Below are 17,156 nucleotides of genomic sequence, written 5' to 3'. Positions count from 1 at the left end.
ATATACACACACACACACACGTGTATATATATACATATGTATATTTATATATACATACATATGTATATATTTACATGTATAAATACATATATACATATGTGTATATATACATACATATATATACATGTGTATGTATACATATATGTGTGTATATATATTTATATATATGTGTGTGTATATATACACACACATCTATACACATACATACATATACATATATATTTGTGTTTGTATATATATATATACACACACACACACACACACACATATATACAGATACATACATATACACACACACACACACACACATATATATATATATATATGTGTGTGTGTGTATATATATGTATACATATATATACATATAAATACATATGTATATATACCCTAGCACCTCCAAAACCCTCAAATCTAGACTCCAAACATCCCAGAACCAGCTAGTCAGATTACTTCTAGACATCCACCCCAGATCACACCTCACTCCTACCCACTTCTCCAAAGTGGGCTGGCTCAGGGTGGAGGCCAGAGTAAAACAACTTGCACTGAGCCTTGTCTATAAAATCCGCTACACCTCTTTGATACCGAAGTACATATCAAACTACTTCCTTAACGTAAATGACCGCCATAACCACAACACCAGGGGGAGCTCCACTAACCACGTTAAACCCAGATTCCCATCTAACAAAGGTCTTAACTCATTCTCTTTCTATGCCACATCAATATGGAATGCACTCCCAACAGGTGTAAAAGAAAGGGCATCTCTATCCTCCCTCAAAACCGCACTAAAAGTACACCTCCAGGCAACTTCAACCCTAAACTAACACCCTCCCTTCCTCATCATACCTCTTCGGATTGTAAATAATCAAAATGCAAACAATCAAATGTAGTCACTTTTTCTTATAATTTCTGATCTCTCTCTCTGTGTCCAATACTTGCTGTACATATCCTACCAAGTCAGACCTACACTGTTTCAATGTCCATTTCTCTGATGATGCAATTGTTGATGACTAAAGTGTTGATACCAACCAAACTTAAACCCCCCCCCCCCCCCCCCTCCATATCCCACACCCCGGATTGTAAATAATGTAAATCATTCAATTTATATACTGTGATGATTATCATGTGTGATGACTGTATTGTGAAAATAGTATATATCTGTATCATGAATCAATTTAAGTGGACCCCGACTTAAACAAGTTGAAAAACTTATTCGGGTGTTACCATTTAGTGGTCAATTGTACGGAATATGTACTTCACTGTGCAATCTACTAATAAAAGTTTCAATCAATCAATCAATATACATATGTATATTTATATATAAACATATGTATATACATACATACTGTATATAAATACATATGTATATACAGTATACACATATATAAATACATATACATATATAAATACATATGTATATATATACACATATGTATATATACATATGTGTGTGCATATATACATATATAAATACATATTTACATACATATGTGTATATATTAACATATATACATACATATGTATATATACACATATATAAATACATACATACAAACATATGTATATATATTTACATATATAAATACATATATACACACATGTATATATATGTATATTTACTGGTTCAGTAAATATAATGTATTATATATACATGTGTATATATACACGTGTATATATACACACTCATGTGTGTTGTTACATATTCATATACATGCGTGTAATTATATATATATATATATATATATATATATATATATATATATATATATATATATATACACACACACAAATACATATATATGTGTGTGTATATATAGTTATATATATATGTGTGTATGTATATATATATATATATATACACACACATTAACAATCAAATACATTAACAAGGCCATTAAAAGGCTTAATTTAACTGGAGTTGGTAATGTTGCTCTAATAAATGATCTGTTCAGGCATTATTGGCTTTGTACCGAGGATGTCGTTGTGGCTTGTGCAGCCCTTTGAGACACTTGTGATTTAGGGCTATATAAATAAAGATTGATTGATTGATTATTGACAGCATGTCTGCTAATAAAAGTGTGTTTAAGATTGTGTTCCACGTGTGGATTATTGGCCCACAACCATCTCTGATATATATTGTGTTGCTTCTATTAACCCTTCCATCTCTGACTAATAAAAATGGATCAAATCTGTAGAACTTTGAATACTCAGACACGGCTTTTGTAAAGGAGAGTGGTGGTGTGGAGATGCTGTGATCTGCAAAGTCAAATAAAATACAAGTTTAAATGTATTAATGCCATTTAAATGTTAATGTGTCTGTAGTAAACAAATAATAATAAAGATTATGCAAACAAAACATTTATTTCAACTAGTTTCCATAATATACGCATTGAATCTGTCAAGTGTGTTTTATCTGATTACTCCATTAATCCAACAAAGTCATCGATGATAATCAATAGCTGGAGGAAATCACAAGGTTGAGTGAACGTTTGTCTGTCCGTGAGGAGGTGGACGCTTGTGCAGCTGGGATAGGTTCCAGCCCCCCCGCCACAAGGAGAGGGACAAACTCTAGAAACTGGATGGATGGGGTTTGAAGAACTTTTGTGTAAGGTTTCCCCCTGGTGGCTAATAGACAATATGCAAGAGTGTTGTCCATTTAGTAAGAATGATCTGCTTTTAAAGGGGAACTGTAACTCTTTTTTGAAATGCTGCCTATCATTCACAATCATTTTGTAGGACAAGAACACAGTTTTCTTTTTTTATGCACTCTCAAAATAAGAAGAGGTGGCTAACAATGCAGCTAATGAGAGTGCACTATTCAGGCCATAAAACCCTCAAAGAAAACATACAAAAAGTGCCAAAAGTACTCTAACAATCAAGTATTAGCAATATTGTTATTATATACGCTAACGCGGAAGAAGTACTTTTAGAGAGCTAACTAGTATATTCTGCTACATCGACATGTTGAGCTGCTGCATCGCCTCTGAGTTGGTGAAAGTTAATTCTAGATTATAAACAATGCCTCTCACCTGGATAGTAGAAGGTTGTGGACATAAACCCACAAAATGGTCAACTTTGACGGACAGAAAGACATACAAAATAACCTTTTTGTAACCCTTTGTGAGGATTATGATGAATTGTTCATGTAAAGGGGAATATATAAACATCCCATCAGTCTTTATCCCAGTGAGAGAAAACATTGTAGTGATTGTTTTATTATGTTTGTATATCTTGTTTAGCACTTAGCAATGCTGCTACATGATGCTTAGTGTTTGACTAAAGCTGCATCTATTTAGCACACAGCTTCTAAAACGTGTAGATCATCCTTCCTATATTCAGGATCAAAAACACAAGTTTCTGGATCGTCATTTGTCGCAAAGTAGTCTTGGTTGTCTCTCATGAAGTCTGCCATGATTGTGAAGGGAAAGTGAACGTTGTGATGAGTCTGTGGAACTTGCTTAAAATGATGAAAATACGGAAATATGACATGTTATTATGAATGTTACTAGATACTACATATGTACTTAGAGCGGTTACCGTATTTTTCGGATTATAAGTCGCAGTTTTTTTCATAGTTTGGCCGTGGGTGCGACATATACTCCAGAGCGACTTATGTGTGAAATTATTAACACATTACCGTAATATATCAAATAATATTATTTATCTAATTCACGGAAGAGACGAAGCAAATGTCAGCAATCGTCACACACACGTCAACCAATAAGAATTCGGCGAGGGAGGGTCATGGCAGAAGTGCATTGTGGGTCATGGGATGCTAACTGCTATATGCTACTACCGTAGCTATTAAAATGGATTACATCAACATTGGCGGTAACTTATAAAAACTGAGAAGGGCTGAACAAAAATGGCACCGAAAAGGAAATCATATACTGCAGATTACAAGCTGGACGTAGTGAAATATGCAGCGATCGAGCAGCAGAAAGAAAGGACGCTAGCGGCACATACCAGGAGCGACAACGAGGAAGAAGATTTCATGGGATTTAGCGATTAGGAGTGACAGATTGTTTGGTAAACGTATAGCATGTTCTATATGTTATAGTTATTGAATGACTCTTACCATAATATGTTACGTTAACATACAAGTTGGTTATTTATGCCTCATATAACGTACACTTATTCAGCCTGTTGTTCACTATTCTTTATTTATTTTAAATTGCCTTTCAAATGTCTATTCTTGCCCTGCGATGAGGTGGCGACTTGTCCAGGGTGTACCTCGCCTTCCGCCCGATTGTAGTTGAGATAGGCTCCAGCGCCCCCCGCGACCCCAAAAGGGAATAAGCGGTAGAAAATGGATGGATGGCTGTCTATTCTTGGTGTTGGCTTTTATCAAATACATTTCCCCAAAAAATGCGATTTATACTCCGGTGTGACTTATATATGTTTTTTTCCTTCTTTATTATGTATTTTCAGCCGGTGCGACTTACACTCCGGAGCGACTTATACTCCGAAAAATAAGGTATATAAAACCTCAATACAGGTGATAGGATGTTTTTTACAGCGCTTTATTGAGCGCCTCTCATTGGCTCCATTGCTCGCTGACTTTTGCTGGTGTTTTTTTTCACGATTCAGAATGCATACAAAAAGAAATGAATACATGTTCTTGTCTCACATGAGGATTGTGAATGATTGAAAAAACTAAAAAAAAAAAAAAAAGTGCAGTTCCTCTTTACGTCTTTTTATCCCCGACATTCCACGCTTTCACGAGACAAGTATTTCCTGGAACGGCAGCACATCCGATAAAGACTCTCAGCCAATCAGGAAGCAGCTACTTTATTTCACTACTCTCTGGATAATGCGATGACTTTCACTACACATCCAGGTGGGGGTGGGGTTCATTCCATGATTTGTCCCCTCTTAAACGACACACTCATTACTGATTGGATATCCTGACAGTTACCGTCATCAGTCGGGCCACTGAGAAGAGTGAAGGCTTTTAAACAATTTGAAATATTATAGAATATACTTTTTTTTTTTTTTTTTTTAAGAACATATTTTCACAATCAGGATTCCGTACAGAAGGAAGCCATTGTTCCAGCCAGCGACAATGGAAGCAGGCATGATTTACACGGCGGTGCATTTTGTATGGAATCCCCCCCCCCCTGCCCGGCCCCCCCCCTCTCCTTACAGTAGTTCTGCAGGTCAAAATAAAGGGCTCTTGCATTACAATTATTGATTGGGTCTTTTTTTTTTTTTTTTTCCTCTAACAAAATATGGAAATCTATAGAAAACAATCTATATACTGTAGTTCAATAAAAGGTTGCGATATCAAAAAAAAAGAAATCACGGCTCTCCGTCAGAGTTGAGTTTGGAGGCTGATTTCCAGCGAGAGGAAATTGCACTTGGGCGCCGCGTTAATGCGACACTTCACTTTTTGCGCGCGTGTTTGTATTTGTCTACGTAGGCCTTCACCAGGTTGGCCACCTTACTTGAGTTCACCTCCCCACTCTTGCTGTGGCACACCTGCGAACAGAAGAAAACAAACAATCACTATACAGTGGCACCTTGGGTTTGGTTAATAATCCGCTCCGTAAGGTCAGACCAAAACCGAGGCAATTATAAGAAATCCCGTTAATGCAATTAGTGTTAAAGCTTCAAGTCTATCCATCCATCCATCTTCTTCCGCTTATCCGAGGTCGGGTCGCGGGGGCAGCAGCCTAAGCAGGGAAGCCCAGACTTCCCTCTCCCCAGCCACTTCGTCCAGCTCTTCCTGTGGGACCCCAAGGCGTTCCCAGGCCAGCCGGGAGACATAGTCTTCCCAACGTGTCCTGGGTCTTCCCCGCGGCCTCCTACCGGTCGGACGTGCCCTAAACACCTCCCTAGGGAGGCGTTCGGGTGGCATCCTGACCAGATGCCCGAACCACCTCATCTGGCTCCTCTCGATGTGGAGGAGCAGTGGCTTTACTTTGAGCTCCTCCCGGATGGCAGAGCTTCTCACCCTATCTCTAAGGGAGAGCCCCGCCACCCGGCGGAGGAAACTCATTTCGGCCGCTTGTACCCGTGATCTTGTCCTTTCGGTCATAACCCAAAGCTCATGACCATAGGTGAGGATGGGAACGTAGATCGACCGCTAAATTGAGAGCTTTGCCTTCCGGCTCAGCTCCTTCTTCACCACAACGGATCGATACAGCGTCCGCATTACTGAAGACGCCGCACCGATCCGCCTGTCGATCTCACGATCCACTCTTCCCTCACTCGTGAACAAGACTCCGAGGTACTTGAACTCCTCCACTTGGGGCAAGATCTCCTCCCCAACCCGGAGATGGCACTCCACCCTTTTCCGGGCGAGAACCATGGACTCGGACTTGGAGGTGCTGATTCTCATCCCAGTCGCTTCACACTCAGCTGCGAACTGATCCAGTGAGAGCTGAAGATCCTGGCCAGATGAAGCCATCAGGACCACATCATCTGCAAAAAGCAGAGACCTAATCCTGCAGCCACCAAACCAGATCCCCTCAAAGCCTTGACTGCGCCTAGAAATTCTGTCCATAAAAGTTATGAACAGAATGGGTGACAAAGGGCAACCTTGGCGGAGTCCAACCCTCACTGGAAACGTGTCCGACTTACTGCCGGCAATGCGGACCAAGCTCTGGCACTGATCGTACAGGGAGCGGACTGCCACAATCAGACAGTCCGATACCCCATACTCTCTGAGCACTCCCCACAGGACTTCCCGAGGGACATGGTCGAATGCCTTCTCCAAGTCCACAAAACACATGTAGACTGGTTGGATAAACTCCCATGCACCCTCAAGGACCTTGCCGAGAGTATAGCGCTGGTCCACAGTTCCACGACCAGGACGAAAACCACACTGTTCCTCCTGAATCCGAGGTTCGACTATCCGGCGTAGCCTCCTCTCCAGTACACCTGAATAGACCTTACCGGGAAGGCTGAGGAGTGTGATCCCACGATAGTTAGAACACACCCTCCGGTTCCCCTTCTTAAAGAGAGGAACCACCACCCCGGTCTGCCAATCCAGTGGTACCGCCCCTGATGTCTACGCGATGCTGCAGAGTCTTGTCAACCAAGACAGCCCCACAGCATCCAGAGCCTTAAGGAACTTCGGGCGGATCTAAAGCTTCAAGTTTCAAGTTTATTCACAATACCATATAACAACTACAATAGTAGTGAATATCATCATTTAAAGATGTTGGTACGTGAAAGGGTCCCCCAAATAAGCTAGAAGAAGCTTTTGACAGGGGGTCCAGAGAACAGTATATACCGGTACATGGAATGATGAAACATGGTAGCAAGCACAAAAACAAAAAAAACAAAAAAAACAACGCTATATGATTAACACAAGATAATAGTACTAAAGCAAGCATACACATACATACATACATTCATTCAACCATGCAAAACCCAACAGTAGTCTACCCCACATGAGGCATTAAAGATAGGTGGTTAATAGGCAAGTTTTCAGTTTCTTTTGGAAGTTGGAGAATGGATACAGCATCTTGAGGCTCTCATTAAGCCGGTTCCAAATCTTTGGCCCCCTGCATACAACACAGCGGTACAAGCCAGTAAACGATGTTTACCTGATATCAGATCTAAGGCTGAAACGACGCGTCGACGTAGTCGACGTCATCGGTTACGTAAATACATCGACGCCGTTTTTATGCTTCGACGCGTCGCATATTTACATCACACTGCCGTCATGGCGGAGCGCAAAGCAAATGATGCGAGCGGTGCGAGCGAGGGGAAAAAAAGCACGCCAAAAGTCGTCAAAAGTGTGGGAGTATTTCAATAAACGGCCTAATAATGTTGTAGCGGCGAACAGCTGTCTCGTCAGCTGACGTGCGAGCTCGCAACCGTGGCTGTTTAGCAACCAGCCAAACCCCACTTAATAAAATTATATTTTATCTTAGAGCACATCCGCATCCCTATTCACCTAGGCAACCCCAGGAAATGTATATAATTCGGCATTATTTCGGCCAGTCGGCTTATAAAATCAGAGCCAATCAGTTTACGTTCACGCGCAGGTATAACGCGGCGCGCTCCCGTCTCATCTGCTGGTGCGCGAGCCCGGTAATTAGACAGCTTTGTCAAATCAAGGAGTACAAAAGACGCCAGCGCAGAGTGGAAAAAAGTTTAGTTCATTACAGATAACCCAGAGTTGTGCCAAAAGTATGTAAGATTTAATATTTCTCTTTGTGGGTGTGGCGCACCTGTTGCGCTGGTGAGATTGGGGGGCGGGGGGGGGGGGGGGGGGTTGTGTGCATGTAGCGTGCTTAGTCTGGAGGCTAAATACACACAGTGTGTTATGTAACTGTTGTTTAGTGTTGATAACGCAGTAATTGAGGCAAAAGGAGCTCCAACCAAGTATTGAGTATTGTACATGCTCATATTTTTCATTTTCATACTTTTCAGTTGGCCAACATTTCTAAAAATCCCTTTTTTGTATTAGCCTTAAGTAATATTCTAATTTTGTGACACACGGAATTTTGGATTTTCATTTGTTGCCACTTCAAATCATCAAAATTAAATGAAATAAACATTTGAATGCATCAGTCTGTGTGCAATGAATAAATATAATGTACAAGTTACACCTTTTGAATGCAATTACTGAAATAAATCCAAGTTTTTCAAAATATTCTAATTTACTGGCTTTTACCTGTATATTGAATATGGATTTTAAATATGTATCTAAATAGGTGGTTAATTGGTTAGGTATTTATGTATTTGCATATTGGGTTTTCTGTTGCATTTATCTATTGTGTTTCTGGGTTTAAATGTATTTAATATGTATCTTGGTGCATTTATGTTGAGACAATTTATTTAAAATCTGTTTTAACTTAAAGGGAAAAGATGTGTCCATTTTCTTGCACTTGTTTAATGGTTAAGAGTTTGATAGCCTAATTAATAATTGTAAATTATGGGATTGATAATTGATTGATTTTTTACAGCATGTTAATCTTGTGGTGTTTTGTCCTTAAAGGTTTTTCACCTACTAAAGAAGCTAAAGGCTACTAAAGGCTACTAAAGACAGCTAATGACAGCTAATGACAGCTAAAGAAACTAAAGTCTACTAACACTGCTAAAGACTGCTAAAAAGACTAAAGAAGAAAAAAGAAGCTGTTTCTTCGTTGGAAAAACTGTTGCACACTAAAGGAAAATAAAAGGAAAAGGTAACTACGGTCTGGTCCTTTGAGGGAAATCCAGAAGCCACATTCAGCATTGATACATCCCTTCAAGTGTAGGATAAGCACAGCGAAAAAAGCAAAACACTTGACAGTTGTTGTATGCACACTGTGTCGAGGGGAAATGGCCTATCATAGCAGCACAACGGCTATGAACGAACATTTGAAAAGAAAACACCCGACAGCGTTCTTGCCATCACCATCAACTAGTCAATCGTCCACGTGAGTATACGTTGTCATCATTACACAAAAACATGAATGTGTCATTTGTATCTGCGTTGTAAATTCATAAACTAAAACACCGTTTCGCTCTGAGAGGTGCGTTTGGCCTGCCTGTTCAGTGTTTACAAAGACGCGCTCCTCTTTAACGCTAACGTTAATTAGTTGTGCAAATACCTTTTACAACATTAACAGTTACATATACTATGTACAAACCAACAATTAACTTTCACTTTAATCATACTATCATTGTTGTGTTATTAAGCAAAATAAGCAATACTTTTACTTTTGTTGAAATGTTTACACTGTTACAGAATATTTCGTTTTGCACTTTTTTGTATTGGATGTTTATCTTTATTTTTGCACATTTTAAAGCAAAATAAGCAATACTTTTACTTTAGAAATGCTTATACTATTGCAGAATATTAAGATTTGCACTGGATGTTTACTTTTATATTTGCACATTAAAAAGCAAATAAGCTACTTTTAATTGTGTTAAATGTTAAAAGTTTTAAATGTTTACATTGTTACAGAATATTTTGTCATGTTGTTGTCAATGTTGACTGAGTGGCCATACTTTTTTTTTTTGTAAATAAAAGTCATGCCTTTTGAAAAAACTGGCCTACATTTATTTTTTCATCTTCATTTTAAATAAAAAAAATAATCGGTAAAAGGAAAAATAATTAATCGAAAAAATAATCTATAGATTAACCGAAAAAATAATCTATGGATTAATCGATAGAAAAATAATCGTTAGCTGCAGCCTTAATCAGATCTAAGTTACGAGTGTTGTGGGTATGCTGGGGATGGTAGATAGGAACCAAGCTACAGAGCCTAAGATTCAGCCAGTAAATGACTTGATAGGTTAAACAAGCATTTTGATAAATATTGAACTCTGTCAGTCTTAAGAGATGATAATTATGGAATAGATGTCGAGTGGGGGCATTAAACTTGGACCATGACAGGGTCCGTATGATTTTCTTTTGCATGGATTCTAATTTGTGAAGGTAGGTAGGGAAGGTGTTACACCAGATGACATTACAGTAGTTTAGATGTGGTTCAAAGAGAGTTTTATATAGGGTAAGTACAACATAAAAAGGAAGATAATGACGAAGGTGAAAGAACAGGCCAACATATTTGGATAATTAGTTTAGCAGATGCGCACCTGTTGCGCTGGTGAGATTGGGGGGCGGGGGGGGGGGGGGGGGGGGGGGGGGTTGTGTGCATGTAGCGTGCTTAGTCTGGAGGCTAAATACACACAGTGTGTTATGTAACTGTTGTTTAGTGTTGATAACGCAGTAATTGAGGCAAAAGGAGCTCCAACCAAGTATTGAGTATTGTACATGCTCATATTTTTCATTTTCATACTTTTCAGTTGGCCAACATTTCTAAAAATCCCTTTTTTGTATTAGCCTTAAGTAATATTCTAATTTTGTGACACACGGAATTTTGGATTTTCATTTGTTGCCACTTCAAATCATCAAAATTAAATGAAATAAACATTTGAATGCATCAGTCTGTGTGCAATGAATAAATATAATGTACAAGTTACACCTTTTGAATGCAATTACTGAAATAAATCCAAGTTTTTCAAAATATTCTAATTTACTGGCTTTTACCTGTATATTGAATATGGATTTTAAATATGTATCTAAATAGGTGGTTAATTGGTTAGGTATTTATGTATTTGCATATTGGGTTTTCTGTTGCATTTATCTATTGTGTTTCTGGGTTTAAATGTATTTAATATGTATCTTGGTGCATTTATGTTGAGACAATTTATTTAAAATCTGTTTTAACTTAAAGGGAAAAGATGTGTCCATTTTCTTGCACTTGTTTAATGGTTAAGAGTTTGATAGCCTAATTAATAATTGTAAATTATGGGATTGATAATTGATTGATTTTTTACAGCATGTTAATCTTGTGGTGTTTTGTCCTTAAAGGTTTTTCACCTACTAAAGAAGCTAAAGGCTACTAAAGGCTACTAAAGACAGCTAATGACAGCTAATGACAGCTAAAGAAACTAAAGTCTACTAACACTGCTAAAGACTGCTAAAAAGACTAAAGAAGAAAAAAGAAGCTGTTTCTTCGTTGGAAAAACTGTTGCACACTAAAGGAAAATAAAAGGAAAAGGTAACTACGGTCTGGTCCTTTGAGGGAAATCCAGAAGCCACATTCAGCATTGATACATCCCTTCAAGTGTAGGATAAGCACAGCGAAAAAAGCAAAACACTTGACAGTTGTTGTATGCACACTGTGTCGAGGGGAAATGGCCTATCATAGCAGCACAACGGCTATGAACGAACATTTGAAAAGAAAACACCCGACAGCGTTCTTGCCATCACCATCAACTAGTCAATCGTCCACGTGAGTATACGTTGTCATCATTACACAAAAACATGAATGTGTCATTTGTATCTGCGTTGTAAATTCATAAACTAAAACACCGTTTCGCTCTGAGAGGTGCGTTTGGCCTGCCTGTTCAGTGTTTACAAAGACGCGCTCCTCTTTAACGCTAACGTTAATTAGTTGTGCAAATACCTTTTACAACATTAACAGTTACATATACTATGTACAAACCAACAATTAACTTTCACTTTAATCATACTATCATTGTTGTGTTATTAAGCAAAATAAGCAATACTTTTACTTTTGTTGAAATGTTTACACTGTTACAGAATATTTCGTTTTGCACTTTTTTGTATTGGATGTTTATCTTTATTTTTGCACATTTTAAAGCAAAATAAGCAATACTTTTACTTTAGAAATGCTTATACTATTGCAGAATATTAAGATTTGCACTGGATGTTTACTTTTATATTTGCACATTAAAAAGCAAATAAGCTACTTTTAATTGTGTTAAATGTTAAAAGTTTTAAATGTTTACATTGTTACAGAATATTTTGTCATGTTGTTGTCAATGTTGACTGAGTGGCCATACTTTTTTTTTTTGTAAATAAAAGTCATGCCTTTTGAAAAAACTGGCCTACATTTATTTTTTCATCTTCATTTTAAATAAAAAAAATAATCGGTAAAAGGAAAAATAATTAATCGAAAAAATAATCTATAGATTAACCGAAAAAATAATCTATGGATTAATCGATAGAAAAATAATCGTTAGCTGCAGCCTTAATCAGATCTAAGTTACGAGTGTTGTGGGTATGCTGGGGATGGTAGATAGGAACCAAGCTACAGAGCCTAAGATTCAGCCAGTAAATGACTTGATAGGTTAAACAAGCATTTTGATAAATATTGAACTCTGTCAGTCTTAAGAGATGATAATTATGGAATAGATGTCGAGTGGGGGCATTAAACTTGGACCATGACAGGGTCCGTATGATTTTCTTTTGCATGGATTCTAATTTGTGAAGGTAGGTAGGGAAGGTGTTACACCAGATGACATTACAGTAGTTTAGATGTGGTTCAAAGAGAGTTTTATATAGGGTAAGTACAACATAAAAAGGAAGATAATGACGAAGGTGAAAGAACAGGCCAACATATTTGGATAATTAGTTTAGCAGATGGCTAATGTGACATTTGAAATTGAGGTATTTGTCAATGATGACCCCCAGGAATTTTGTGGAGTACACTCTCTGTATTTCCTGCCCATTGATGTTGATATGGCAGTGCTCAGTATTTGTCCGCTTTTTATTAGAACGAAATAGAATACCATTTGTTTTATTTACATTAAGTGAGAGCTTATTGCATTTGAACCAGGAATCCACTTTCACAAGCTCTGAATTGACAGTTACTTGTAGATGGTGTAGGCTCCTGTGTGAGATAAACAAATTTGTATCGTCAGCAAAAATTATTTTATGAAAAGTTTCGGAGGAGTTTACAAAATCATTTATGCATAGGATAAAAAGGAGAGGCCCCAAGATGGATCCCTGGGGAACCCCATAGTTTATGCTCATACAGGGACATTCAATGATATGATGATTATCATTTCATTGAAAATAATTATAGCTTTATATGCAGAACTGTGGCCAAATGAAGCACTAATCTAATCATAATAAATAACTACAATTTGCTATTTCGGTAGGAACCGCGTCTGACTGTCCTCTGTGCGCTAGCCACCGAACCGCCGATACACGTGAGTGGAACTGGAGTGCTTGAATGTCCGGGGTGAGTGGAGTGTGTGGATGGTGGAACGGTTCCAATCGGGTGAGAAATGTGGGAGTTGTGAAAGTTCGAAAATTGGCCCATTCATTTTCAATGGGCAAATTGTGCCGGAAAACCAGGAATTCTGGGTAATCCGGGATTTCTTTTGTGTGATTTTTTTTTGAGAAACTCACAATTCCCAGTCGAGCCAATCATTTTGATACTTGAACCAATCCGATCGGAGGAAAACTGTGGGCTGGACTAGGGACTAGTGTAGTGTGGGTGGATGGTTAAAAGGTCGGAATCGGATTAGAAAATCGTGCGAAATTTTGAGAATGTAGGGCATTGTAGAACTATGAAAACATCCATTCACTTGAATGGGAATTTCCTGGAAGTGTGGGTATTTTGGGAAAACCGGGAATTTGTGAAAATATAGATACTAGCACAGACCTGGGCATTCTGTGGCCCGCGGGCCACATCCGGCGACCCTTTGTGCGTCCCTGTCCGGCCCGGGTGAGGCCAATCATAAATTACAAAATAAATTTTAAAAACTATCCATGTCGAGTGTGCAATACAACGGTGCTGCTTTTGTTTTGAAAAGCGTTATTTGTATTACTTCCGTGTGGCCGTATGCTCGTGCGTGATTGTGAGTGAATGTGAACAGCGGCAATAACAAATTACAAAATAAAGTTTAAAGGGGAACATTATCACAATTTCAGAAGGGTTAAAACCATTAAAAATCAGTTCCCAGTGGCTTACTATATTTTTCGAAGTTTTTTTCAAAATTTTACCCATCACGCAATATCCCTAAAAAAAGCTTCAAAGTGCCTGATTTTAACCATCGTTATAAACACCTGTCCATTTTCCTGTGACGTCACATAGTGAAGCCAACACAAACAAACATGGCGGAAAGAACAGCAAGATATAGCGACATTAGCTCGGATTCAGACTCTGATTTCAGCGGCTTAAGCGATTCAACAGATTACGCATGTATTGAAACGGATGGTTGTAGTGTAGAGGCAGGTAGCGAAAACGAAATTGAAGAAGAAACTGAAGCTATTGAGCCATATCGGTTTGAACCGTATGCAAGTGAAACCGACGAAAACGACACGGGAGAAAGCGAGGACAAATTCGGCGATCGCCTTCTAACCAACAATTGGTATGTGTTTGTTTGGCATTAAAGGAAACTAACAACTATGAACTAGGTTTACAGCATATGAAATACATTTGGCAACAACATGCACTTTGAGAGTGCAGACAGCCCAATTTTCATCAATTAATATATTCTGTAGACATACCCTCATCCGCGCTCTTTTCCTGAAAGCTGATCTGTCCAGTTTAAGGGACGGTGTGAGCCAAGACATCCAGGGGGTTTAGCTCGCTCGTCTGCGGGAACAAACTGCCGCCATTGCTTGCCGTGCTACCGAGGTCCTTTGTCCCTGAATTGCTCACACACTCCGGCAGATTCAATGGGGGTCTGGCGGCAGATTTCTTTGACTTTATCGTTGGAAATGCATCTGCTTTGAGTGTCGCAGGATATCCACACATTCTTGCCATCTCTGTCGTAGCATAGCTTTCGTCGGTAAAGTGTGCGGAACAAACGTCCAATTTTTTGCCACTTTGGCATCTTTGGGCCACTGGTGCAACTTGAATCCGTCCCTGTTCGTGTTGTTACACCCTCCGACAACACACCGACGAGGCATGATGTCTCCAAGGTATGGAAAACAGTCGAAAAAACGGAAAATAACAGAGCTGATTTGACTCTGTGTTTGAGAAAATGGCGGATTGCTTCCCGATGTGACGCCACGTTGTGACGTCATCGCTCCGAGAGCGAATATTAGAAAGGCGTTTAATTCGCCAAAATTCACCCATTTAGAGTTCGGAAATCGGTTAAAAAAAAAAAAGGTCTTTTTTCTGCAACATCAAGGTATATATTGACGCTTACATAGGTCTGGTGATAATGTTCCCCTTTAAAAAACATCTATGTCGTGCGCACAATACAACTGTGCTGCTTTTATTTTGAAAAGTGTTATTTATGGACGTATGTCCGTGTGTAACCTGTGAGTGAAGGTGCACAGCGACAAGTGATGCACGGTTTACACCCGAGACGCTAAAAAGAGAAAAGTTGATGACGAATGGCGTGTTTTCAACAAGACATGGACTGCCAAGTATTTCTTTACAGAAAATAAAGGTAAAGCCGTGTGCTTAATTTGTGGTACACGTTGCTGTGTTTAAAGAATATCATTTGAATCGCTACTACACGACAAAGCACGAGGAAAAATACCGCAATCTGTCTGATGAAGCGCGCACAAGGGAGGCTGATGTGTTGATGGTAAAACTGCAAACCCAACAAGGACTTTTTGCCAAATTTCACAACCCCAGAGATGCAGCCGTCAGGACAAGTTTCGTCATTTCTCACAAAATCGCCAGAAAAAGTAAGGCGTTTTCTGACGGAGAGTTTATTAAGGAGTGCTTATTGGACTCTGTTGCGCTGATATGCCCGGAAATTTGGAGCTTCAGCTGAAGAACAGAACGGCCGACTTTGACTGATTTTTACTGGCTTTGGATGAGAGCTGCAATGTACGTGACACCGCCCAGCTGCTCATCTTCTTATGAGGGATAACTGCAGACTTTCAAATGACGGAAGAGCTGGCAGCCATGCAGTCAATTGAAAGGGTTAGGGTTAGGGTTAGGGTTAGGGTTACCCTAACCCTAACCCTAACCCTAACCCTAACCCAACCACAGGTAATGACTTGTTCACATAGGTAAATGCGTGTTTGGACATGTTAGGTATATCAAAAATAATATTGAACAAAATGTAATTGAAATATTGTCGATGTGGCCCTCCAGCAGTGCTCGGGTTGCTCATGAGGCCCCCGGTAAAAATTAATTGCCCACCCCTGCACTAGCACAATTGTCCTAGATGATATGAATGGGTTGGTGTTGGAGTTTCCGGAGTTGGTTGAAAAACGTTGACGTCGTAACAGTTTGAATTGAGAATTTCGGAAAACCAGGAATATGTACAAAAAGAAATAAATGCATTTGTTGTCCCAACTAAGAGGAATGTTTTGAAGGTGGAATGGTCAAAAACGGTTGAAAAATGTGGACTGTGAAAACTTTCCAGGAAGAGGTGAAAATATGGCTTTGGAAAACTGGGAATTCCTGAAATTTTTTGGAACTTGGAAAATAGTAGTTTGATTGTCCAAGGAAAGTGGAGTGTGTGGATGGTGGAACGGTTCTAATCGGGTGAGAAATGTGGGATATGCCAATTCATAATCAATGGGTAGAAAATTCTGGGAAATTCCAGGAAAATCTGAATTTGTGGGGAAAGGGACAACATGTTTTGCATTCGACACATGTGAAGAGTAATGTGGGGGGATGGTTGAAAGGTCGTAATCGAGTTTGAAAATCGTGCGAAATTGAGAATGTAGGTAGGGCATTGTAGAACTATGAAAACATCCATTCATTTGAATGGGAATTTCCTGGAAATTTGGGAAAACCGAGAATTTGTGAAAATATTGATACTAGCTGATGATATGAATGGGTTGGCGTTGGAATTTTTGGAATCGGTTGAAAAACGTTGACGTCGTAACAGTTTGAATTGAGAATTTTGGAAAACCAGGAACATGCACGAAAAAAAACATTTGTTGTCCCAACTAAGATGAATGTTTTGAAGGTGCA

At 39.0% G+C, this 17,156-nt stretch overlaps 1 protein-coding gene across 1 annotated transcript in view; it reads right to left on the bottom strand.

Annotated features, from left to right (window-relative positions):
* Positions 1 to 4,772: 4,772 nt before the first annotated feature.
* Positions 4,773 to 17,156, bottom strand: part of scaf11 (SR-related CTD-associated factor 11) — a 55,942-nt gene continuing 43,558 nt past the window's right edge. The window contains exon 15 of the mRNA XM_061961277.1: positions 4,773 to 5,478. Coding sequence (XP_061817261.1) covers positions 5,383 to 5,478 — 96 coding nt within the window. The 3' untranslated portion in view covers positions 4,773 to 5,382. The remainder of the gene's footprint in view (positions 5,479 to 17,156) is intronic.

Source organism: Nerophis lumbriciformis, linkage group LG05 (genome assembly GCF_033978685.3).
Source record: "Nerophis lumbriciformis linkage group LG05, RoL_Nlum_v2.1, whole genome shotgun sequence".
Classification (NCBI taxonomy): Eukaryota; Metazoa; Chordata; class Actinopteri; order Syngnathiformes; family Syngnathidae; genus Nerophis; species Nerophis lumbriciformis.
Note: the sequence above shows the minus strand (reverse complement) of the source record. Positions and strands in the feature narration are given on the sequence as shown.